This window comes from Oncorhynchus nerka, linkage group LG1 (assembly GCF_034236695.1).
Source record: "Oncorhynchus nerka isolate Pitt River linkage group LG1, Oner_Uvic_2.0, whole genome shotgun sequence".
NCBI lineage: Eukaryota > Metazoa > Chordata > Actinopteri > Salmoniformes > Salmonidae > Oncorhynchus > Oncorhynchus nerka.
The window spans coordinates 51,656,451-51,667,536 of NC_088396.1; the positions used below are offsets into that span (position 1 = coordinate 51,656,451).

General features: G+C 44.2%; 1 protein-coding gene across 1 annotated transcript in view; it reads left to right on the forward strand.

Annotated features, from left to right (window-relative positions):
- The window catches only part of LOC115122406 (zinc finger protein 804A-like), a 133,039-nt gene extending 128,960 nt beyond the window's left edge, over window positions 1–4,079 (forward strand). The window contains exons 4-6 of the mRNA XM_065018052.1: window positions 86–2,301; window positions 2,641–2,834; window positions 3,321–4,079. Of these exons, the coding sequence (XP_064874124.1) occupies window positions 86–2,301; window positions 2,641–2,834; window positions 3,321–4,079 (3,169 nt within the window). The remainder of the gene's footprint in view (window positions 1–85; window positions 2,302–2,640; window positions 2,835–3,320) is intronic.
- The last annotated feature ends 7,007 nt before the right edge of the window (window positions 4,080–11,086 follow it).

Below are 11,086 nucleotides of genomic sequence, written 5' to 3' on the forward strand. Positions count from 1 at the left end.
ACGGCCCATAACAATTGAGTTCCATGCACAAATGAATATGGACTTGCAAAATATTCATTCAAAATTGTATTTTTCTATATTTCAGCGCTCCAGGCAGTGGCCCCAAGTTCAAGTCCACTACGGTGGCAGTGGAGGGCAGTTTCAGAGACAGCTGTACCGATGGACCTTCAGAGGAGTCCAACAACCCCACAGTTCTGGAGACAGGAACCCACAACCACACCAGCACCGGCACCGGCCTGGCCACCAACAGCAAGACCCAGAAAACACTATACTGGCCTTACACGGGAAAGGCCAAGAAACAAACTTACAACAGGCACAAAATAGCATTCTCATTCTCCTTCCCAAAGAAAGCATCCATGAAGCTGAAATCTTCGGCCGCCGCGTTCTGTGACAACACAGAGGAGGGTTCCAAAGAATGCGTCAGAAGACAGAAGCTCAGAATGCCCCTTGTTGAGTTGAACATTCTGGACTCTCCTACTGCAGAGGAAAAGGGACTGGGTCATGGGACTGTGGAGGCTATTGACACTCAGCCTGGTGATCTCAGCCCAAACAGCGTTAGTTTTAGTGAGTGGAGCCAGAGGTCATCAGATGCACTAGCCAGGTCTGACATCCCGGTGCCGCCACAGTGCTCACATTTGTGTTCTGTGCTAGTTAACTCTGAGGATATGGCCAGACCTTATGTGTCCTCCGTCTCCCAATTACCTGCATTCCCAGGCAACCCAGACACAGTACTAGATAGACCGAACTCTGAGGAAACACAGAGAAACAGCCCAACAGGGGCCGAGCCGGAATTAAGCAAACTCCAACAAGATCATAAAATAGAGGAGAGTGTCTGTGGGGAAGAGGACTCCTCCATTAGCAGTTTCTCTTCTGAGGTCGTCTCCGGTTCTGATGGTCCCCCTGAGAACGGCTCCTCCTCTCAATCCTCTCAGTGTCCTGGGACTGCGAGAGAGGAACAGAAAGGAGAAGACATTACGGTGGTGGTGAAGGCCCTGTCTTTCACCAAGCCCAGCCAGCCCTTCTTCTCTGTGCTCAGCAGAGATGGAAACACTGTTCTCCAGTGGCCTACAGAGATGTTGACCTTCACCAGGACAGAGCCCTGTCTCTCCTACAGCTGCAACCCCCTCCATTTTGACTTTAGGGCCTCACAGCAATGGCAGAGCAGGGCGAAGGTTAGTGTTGGTGACAGTCAGAGTAATTTATCTGTGGCTTTGTGTATCAGCTCAACCTCTGTCTGCGCTGAGGAACCAACAGATGTTGACAACAAGCACAACAACAAGGCCTGCTCTGGCCCAAACCATCAGAGCCCTATCAGAGACGGCAGGGAGGCAGTGAAGAGGAAGGATTGTCTCATATGTGAGCACCACACGAGTGACACAGACACAGAAAGTTGCAGCTTGCGACTTAAGAGACACAGCAGTGGCGGATATAGTAGGCACTCAAAAGGTAGGACTCAATCTGAGAAAAGAGCAGCAGGTGGCGAGAAATGGAAATCCAGAGACAGGCGCCATTATAGGAGCCACAAGAAGAAGGGGAGGAGGAGGAGGAAGAGGGGGATGAGAGGAGGGGGTGAGGAAGAAGAGGAGCACCACAGAGAGAGGGAGACGGATGGAGGGTTGGAGAGCAATACAGAGAAATGCAACACATTTCAGAGACGGTCTGAGTGTTGGGAAGGACTTGATTGCCAATTTAGAGTCCCCACTTCACAGCAAGTGCAGCCATTAGAGAAGTCAAAGCAATCGGCTGAGGACAGCGGCTGCGCTGCTCCCTTTGCCGCGGAGGACAGGGAGAGGGAGAGGGAGAGGGAGAGAGAGAGGGAGAGGGAGAGGGAGAGGGAGAGGGAGAGGAAGAGGGAGAGGGAGAGGGAGAGGGAGCGGGTTGTGGAGAGGGAGGAAGAGAGGAGAAGACAGGAAACAGCAGGCAGAGTAAACGGCTCAGCGGGCAGCCTCAGCCTCTCGGATGAAAAGGTGTTTGGGAAGAGCGTCAGGAGAGACCCGGTCCATCCATCAACAGAACAGAGAAACACTGCAGGGCATGGCTCAAAGAGCTCCCAGAGTCACAACGACACCCCTTGCCCTGAGAAACCTCCTGGGGTTGTTAGACAAAACCCAAGCAGAGTGATGACTGTCACGGCACCAGAGAGCTTAGTCACCGTTACCCCAAAACTAAGCATGGCCCTTTCACCCGAGAGGCTTGGTGAAGACTTGTGTGAGCGCAGGGTCCGGAAACGGAAAAGGACAGCATCAATGTCTCTGGCTGATAAGGAGCAGGGCCTTGACCTCCAGGGTCCATGCACTCAGTGTCAGCCAGCTGTAATGGTAGAGCCCAGTGGGCCAGTCCTATGTACCCAGTGTCAGTCAACTGTGGAAGAGTCCAATTGGCCAGATGGTTCAATGGGTGAGGAGGGGTCTGCTTGGTCTTGCTGTGTTTCTTGTGGTGGGGAGGGGAGACAGAGGAAGAGACAGAGAGGGTCCAGTTATACTCCTCACATCTCAGACCTTCCTGTAGGTCACAATGATCACATCTCAGACCTTCCTGTAGGTCACAATGATCTCATCTCAGACCCTCCTGTAGGTCACAATGTTCACATCTCAGACCCTCCTGTAGGTCACAATGATCTCATCTCAGACCCTCCTGTAGGTCACAATGCTCTCATCTCAGACCCTCCTGTAGGTCACAATGTTCACATCTCAGACCCTCCTGTAGGTCACAATGATCTCATCTCAGACCCTCCTGTAGGTCACAATGATCTCATCTCAGACCCTCCTGTAGGTCACAATGTTCACATCTCAGACCCTCCTGTAGGTCACAAAGCTCTCATCTCAGACCCTCCTGTAGGTCACAATGTTCACAAGGCAGAACCTCCTCTGGATGTACTGTCTGTTGACAGATGTGAGCTGAACGTCCAGAGTGAGAATCTAGTGAATACAGCTGTGGAATATCTTGAGGTTAAAGGTCAACTTGCCAGCTGTAGTGCCTTGAGTCAGCCAGCTGTAGACAGTAAGTCAATGGGAGGCTCTCCTCGGCTCCAGATTCAGAACAATGTTCCCAGCATGAAAGAGGAATGTTCCTTCTCTCCCTATCAAACTGGACCTGTAAGAGATCCCCCAAATCCCCCAGAAATAATTGGTATTACTAATGAAAACAAAAACAACACTGTTTGCCTCCCAAACTCTTCCACTGTTTCTCTCCCGATCATGGTACATCATATAGGAATGGGTAACATAGGACAAGATTGTATAACAAGGAAATCAGTGGCAGTGGCTGCCCATGTCAGTCCACTGGGTGTGAGAGAGATCATCCCCCCGTCTATCCCACAGATGTTTCACAGACAGAAAACCAGTCAGCACAGTCCCCAGAGCCACCCCACCCACCAGGAGTGCCACAGCCCCCAGCATACCCAGATTCAGAGGTTTCATCTTGGGGTTAGGGTTCAGGACGAGAGAGGGTTCATGGAGAGCCTGAGACCTGGCGGTACTAACGTTACAGCTGGCCCCTACCACAATCACCGACCGCCATGTTTCCATCCGCTGCACCTGTCTGACGGCATAGAGAAACACCACTGTCTCGTTCAGATCCAGACCCACAGGCACGTCCTCCACCACCATCAGCAACATCAGGTGTTCCCTGGAAAGATGAAGCAAGTTCTGTCTGGGTCTCCTGTTGCGGTGTCCACCTCCTGTCCTCCCATGCTCCACCCCGTCCACCTGTCTCCATCCCCCATGCCGCCCATGTCCCCCATGCCAACCAGGTCCATCACTATCCGACACACCATTCTACATCACCAACATCACCACCGTGCAGCCTTCCTCCCTACTCACCCCCAACCAACTCTCTTACCCCATGTTCTTCCTGTCCCAGTCAGCAGCCTGCCTATTGGGGCAGAAATGTGTCCCTCTGGCCCCTACCCACCTCCTTTTGTGACCTCACCACCACAACTCTCGGTAATGGCCCCGCCCAGTTTACACCACCACCCAATGGCGGTGACATTCCACGCCATGCCCCGTCCAGCCATGTTCCCCTCCATGCTGCAGCCACACCCACATCCCACTGTCATCCCTCTACAGCCCATGTTTTGATGACATCACATCCCACTGTCATCCCTCTACAGCCCATGTTTTGATGACATCACATCCCACTGTCATCCCTCTACAGCCCATGTTTTGCTGACATCACATCCCACTGTCATCCGGGCTACAGCCCATGTTTTGATGACATCACATCCCACTGTCATCCCTCTACAGTCCATGTTTTGATGACATCACATCCCACTGTCATCCGGGCTACAGTCCATGTTTTGATGACATCACATCCCACTGTCATCCGGGCTACAGTCCATGTTTTGATGACATCACATCCCACTGTCATCCGTCTACAGTCCATGTTTTGATGACATCACATCCCACTGTCATCCGGGCTACAGCCCATGTTTTGATGACATCACATCCCACTGTCATCCCTCTACAGTCCATGTTTTGATGACATCACATCCCACTGTCATCCGGGCTACAGCCCATGTTTTGATGACATCACATCCCACTGTCATCCCTCTACAGCCCATGTTTTGATGACATCACATCCCACTGTCATCCGGGCTACAGCCCATGTTTTGATGACATCACATCCCACTGTAATCTGGGCTACAGCCCATGTTTTGATGACATCATCAGCTAACATGCCAATGCAGGAAGTATAGCTTTCAATCTTCTTTTTTGTTGTTTTACTTACAACTATTATTTCAAATGGGGGCGAAAGCAACAACAAACAAACAAAAAGTTACTGTCAATTTCATCTCGTACTTAAAGTAGTCTTTTCTTCACGTAACAGACCGAAACCTTCTTTAACAATGATAAGTGATTTTCATTCATACAATATTATCCAGAAATATTTCCTTTAGAGTGACAATCAAGCATAACTAGAGAATTAGAATGTCTGCAATAGTAAAACCAGTCTGAAGCAGATTAACTATTAGAGTGTCCTCTAGACTGTATGTTCTGTTCTAGTGAAGTGCTTCAATAGTCTACCCTTAAGGGCATTACACGCAATACTAGTTCAATTAAACATGAACATAAGCACAGTCCGTTTTATAGTGCAAACGGTACGTGTGGAAGAGTTTCACTCTACGTTCGTTTAGTTTCCTAAAGTATGACAATTCATTCACAGAACACTCTATTGTACAGCATTTCCTCCGTAGTTTCAGACCCCCCCCCCCCCCCCCAAAGTAAAGTATGCATTGAATGAATGGGTCTGAGCTGTGGCTGTCCTTATATGGACACGGTACGGCTACATATGTAATGAGATTTTATACATTAGATTTTTTTTTTAAAGTGTCAGTGTCTTTGTAATCACATAGCCCTGATTGATTCTGTACCTAAATCTGCTTACCAAGTGGTCGCAAATGCTTCCCCATAGGCCTTCTCCATGTAATTGTAATACAGTAGATGATGAACACTGTTCTACCGTTCTGCAACTAATTCAACTTGATTTAAAAAAAAAATTTAAAAAATGTTGTACATTGTTGTAAATTAGCCATATTTATAATTCACTTGCAGGATTTATTGTAAGATATAATTCTGATTTTATAGTGCAAGTTACCCCTTTATGTATTATCATCATTATTTAGATACAACTATGTTTTTACTTACGTTTTGTCAACAGAATGATGTTGAGTTAAAAATAAATAAAATGTAAAAAAAATATTAAATTAAAATAAAAAATATTCCTCTTTCTCGATTCTCCTTGTTTTGTTTCAGATGTGTGAGTCTTTTAATTCGCCACTCTGCAGTACACTATAATGAATACAACATCCGTGTTAAGTTGACTTGCTGATAACATGCAGTCGGAGAGAAAGGTATTAAACAGCGTAGTTGTTTGTGGAGGTTGTAAGACAAAGCGGAAATGCAATGTGGAGGGAGATTTGTCTTGGAGATAAAGCGCTGTTGAATATTTCATCTAAAAGAGTTCCCTGAGAGAGATTACAACAGCAACAACATAAAATATGATGGCGGATAATGTGGTGTAAATTTAGTCAGTCTATTTTACAATGAGATGCATTAAATCTCCTGCAAGCAAGCACCCCACATGCTGTTTCACTGCTACAAATGACCTTCAGAGGTCTAGAGCTGTCACTAAAATGGTCGCTGTCACCTCCAGGCTTCTACAGTGTTTTCCAGTATTATTGGTTCATTCGGGAAACACCATTAGGTTTTACAGCAGCAAATATCCTTCTGGGATCCACACAAAAACACCACAAGTGACAAAACACTCATGCGCTGATACACAATAACAGACACACACATGTAAAATGCACTGATACACAAACAATAGAATAATGGTGTGTGTGTCTGTGTGTGTAGATAGTGTGATAGAGTGTGTTAGAGTGTCTGTGTGTGTTAGTGTGTCTGTGTGTCATAGAGTGTCTGTGTGTGATAGAGCGTGATAGTGTGTGATAGTGTGTGATAGTGTGTGATAGTGTGTGATAGTGTCTGTGTGTAGATATAGTGTGATAGTGTGTGATAGAGTGTGATAGAGTGTCTGTGTGTAGATATAGTGTAGATATAGTGTGATAGAGTGTGATAGAGTGTCTGTGTGTAGATATAGTGTAGATATAGTGTGATAGAGTGTGATAGAGTGTCTGTGTGTAGATATAGTGTAGATATAGTGTGATAGAGTGTCTGTGTGTAGATATAGTGTAGATATAGTGTGATAGAGTGTGATAGAGTGTCTGTGTGTAGATATAGTGTGATAGAGTGTCTGTGTGTAGATATAGTGTGATAGTGTGTGATAGAGTGTCTGTGTGTAGATATAGTGTGATAGTGTGTGTGTGATTTCACAGCCCCTATTGGGCAATGAGATGTTGTTTAACAAACAAACACAACAAGTAACAAAACACTGAGATGCGGTTTAATAAAAACCGTAATAAAAATAAAAAACGTGTTATTTTTATTGAGTGATTTAACGGGGTAATCTTCAGTTCGACCAATAACAAAGCTGACATCCCACCACTGATTTGGCTGGGGACACAACCCCTTTCAAATTCATAGACAGAGCTGCAGATACAAGGGACTGACCTTGTGCAGTTGCAGTTCTAGCCATGTGTTGAGACGACACGATATTTTGTTATCGATTACATTGTTTACAAACCACTTTTAAATGTATTATATTGAACTAGGCAAATCAGTTAAGAACAAATTCTTATTTACAACGACGGCCTACACCCCAGCCACACCCGGACTCCCAATCACAGCTGGATGTGATACAGTCTGGATTCGAACCAGGGACTGTAGTGAGTCCTCTTGCTTAGACCGCTGTGCCACTCGGATAGGTGAAGCAAAGCAAGCTATTCTTTCGGGTTCTGATGGGGTACGACAGTTGAACTCAGCTCATATTCATAATTCATATTTTCTTCAAGAATCCGTGGGTATATATACAGTGGGGAGAACAAGTATTTGATACACTGCCGATTTTGCAGGTTTTCCTACTTACAAAGCATGTATCAAATACTTATGTCATGCAATGAAATGCAAATTAATTACCTCTACCTGGGACGCTTGCGTCCCAACTAGAGCTCTGGAAATGCAAATGCGCTACGCTAAATGCTAATAGTATTAGTTAAAACTCAAAAGTTCATTAAAATACACATGCAGGGTATCAAATTAAAGCTACACTCGTTGTGAATCCAGGCAACAAGTCAGATTTTTAAAATGCTTTTCGGCGACAGCAAGAGAAGCTATTATCTGATAGCATGCACCAATACACTACAACAGAAAAGCACAGCAGGGGACGTAAACAAAATAATTAGCATTTCGGCGTTACACAAACCGCACAATAAAATAGAAAACAGTCATTACCTTTCACCATCTTCTTTGTTGGCACTCCTAGATGTCCCATAAACACTATTGGGTCTTTATTTCGATTAAATCGGGCCATATAAAGCCAAGATATCGTTATATGTAGACTGTGTGATAAACGAAAAAAACAGCGATTTCACAACGTAACGTCATTTTTTAAAATTCAAAAAGTAGACGATAAACAAAACACTTCGAAATACGTTTGTAATGCTACTTTAGGTATTAGTAAACGTTAATAAGCGATAAAAATCATCCGTAGGCGATGTACATATCATTAGCTGTCGTCTTGGAAAAAAATTTCAGGAGAGAGCTCTTCCGGAATGATCTGGGCGGAGACCGGAGGTACGCGTCGTGCCCCTCTTTCGGTTCAACCAAGAATCAAAGAGGATTAAATTCACAAGATACTCGACTGCATGGGGATGCTGTGGGAGTTGAATGCTCGGTCTTATCTAATTCGGCTCACTGTTAACAATTGCTGGAAGTGGCGCAAGGATATTTATTTCCATTTTCTGTGATCAGGTTTTCCTGCACTTTCCGATGTAACGCACGTTATGTAATAGCCACAGTCGTGATTTAACCAGTTTTAAAAACGTCCGCGGGTTTCCTATACACACATTCTAACCATATGAACGTACTATATTCCTGGCATGAGTAGCAGGGCGCTGAAATGTTGCGCGATTTTTAACAAAATGTTCAAAAAAGTAGAGGGTAGGAGCAACTAGTTAAAAATCATACAATGTGATTTTCTGGATTTTTGTTTTAGATTCCGTCTCTCACAGTTGAAGTGTACCTATGATGAAAAATTACAGGCCTCTACATGCTTTGTAAGTAGGAAAACCTGCAAAATCGGCAGTGTATCAAATACTTGTTCTCACCACTGTGTATACATATATAATTAATTTAAAAGTTAAATGGATGTAGCAGGTTAAGTCGCTTTAAAGGGTATAGTCAGGTTAAGTCAAAGTAATGCGTTATCACAAAGTCCTACTTTACAGGGGAATAACAGGCACCTCGGGGGGGGGGTTTGTGTTACATGGCAGATATACCAGGGCTAAGGGCTGTGTCCAGGCACTCCACGTTGCGTCGTGCTGAAGAACAGACCTTAGCCGTGGTATATTGGCCATATATCACAAACCCCCGAGGTGCCTTATTGCTATCATAAACAGGTTTTTACCAACTATAATTAGAGCAGCAAAACTAAATGTTTTGTCATACCTGTTGTATATGGTCTGATATACCACGGATGTCAGCCAATCAAATCAAAATCAAATGCATTCATGAAGCCATTCTTACATCAGCTGATATCTCAAAGTGCTGTACAATAACCCAGCCTAAAACCCCAAACAGCAAGCAATGCAGGTGTAGAAGCACGGTGGCTAGGAAAAACTACCTAAAAAGGCCAACACCTAGGAAGAAATCTAGAGAGGAACCAGGCTATGAGGCGTTGCCAGTCCTCTTCTGGCTGTGCCGGGTAGAGATTATAACAGAACATGGCCAAGATGTTCAAATGTTCATAGATGACCAGCAGGGTCAAATAATAATAATCACAGTGGTTGTCGATGGTGCAACAGATCAGCACCTCAGGAGTAAATGTAAGTTGGCTTTTCATAGCCGATCATTCAGAGTATCTCTATCTCTACAAATCAGAATGTAGGGCTCGAACCACCCAGTTTATAAAGTAGTTCATACCATGACATTGTCGAATACTTGTTTCTGATTGGCTTGAAGGGCATTCCAGAGTGTACATTATTTGCACTATAATTGTAGCGATCGTATGTGTTGGAAGAAGGTGAGAACCAAAGCGCAGAGTGGTAAGTGTTCATATTTTTTTATAAAATACCTGAACACTGAACAAAACAACAACCGAACAGTCCCGTAAGGTGACAAAAACACTAACCAGGAAATAATCACCTACAAAACACAGGTGGGAAAAGGCTAAGTATGATTCTCAATCAGAGACAACCAGGCTACCTAAGTATGATTCTCAATCAGAGACAACCAGGCTACCTAAGTATGATTCTCAATCAGAGACAATGAACGACACCTGCCTCTGATTGAGAACCATACCAGGCCAAACACAAAAAACACAACATAGAAACAAGAACATAGACTACCCACCCCAACTCACACCCTGACCTAAATAAAAACAAAGACATAACAAATGAACTAAGGTCAGAACGTGACAATAATGCACAGTAATTTTTCAGTATTTTGCAATGACTATAGTCAATGCTTACGTGTTCGATGTTTAAGCTGCTTTTGAAAGCCAAAGTCTAAATGAAAACGTTATTAGTATTGTTGAATTAAATATTCCTAATTTCAAGATAGGACTGATGGTTTGGTTAGCTAAACTACCAAGTATGTTTGTGTGGATACAACAGCAACTCCTGTACTGTAGCTATCCAGTAAAGTTGCTAGCTACTTCAGTGGATGTTTAACACAATGTGCTAAAGTATAGACATGGTTTGAAAAGGATATATGAATAATTAGTTATGGAGACGTCTTCCACGCCAGTTCAGGAATTTCCATAGAACGCACAGAACCCCTCTTTAATTATTGGTTGCTTAGTTGCACAAAGGGATTCTTTTCAGTTGTACCACAGTCCACAGTTTGACCGCTGTGATGACAGCTTACTGCCACAGATGCATTAGAGTGTGGATGATGGTGGAGCTAAAACGATGACTTTCCTCAGACATATCAGTGGCAATTTGCTGCCATGCTTCCCTTTTCGCTACGATGCAGCAGAGGATGGCTAAGCCTTAGCCATCTCTCAGTGAGAGGGGAGGGTTTTGATTCACACCTAGCTAACCCAGCTAGCTAATCTCTCTCCCTTTCTCTCACCCTCCCTACCTCACTCCATCCCTCCCCAGCTAACAATTATAGAGAGAGAGAATGGTTTTTTTTTGTGTTTAAAAAAAAAATGTTTTACCTGTTTAAGTGTCCAGTTTTCAATTAGGGGAACATTCTATCTATTTTAACAAAAACCTTGTAAGAATCCTCTTAGCATGTTTTGATATTCCATTTGGAGAACAGAACATAGTGGTTATCATGTTCTCAGAACCATATTAATGGTCTAGACGTGTTCTCTACATGGTTCATGAGATGGGACAAAAATAAAGGTCATGTGTCCAGTCCACTGTGGGTTAATAAGAGAATATCTCATCAACGTCCAACCAAACATACTGTATAATCTTTACATTTTCCTGATTACGTCAAATAAATGTGGTTACATAACC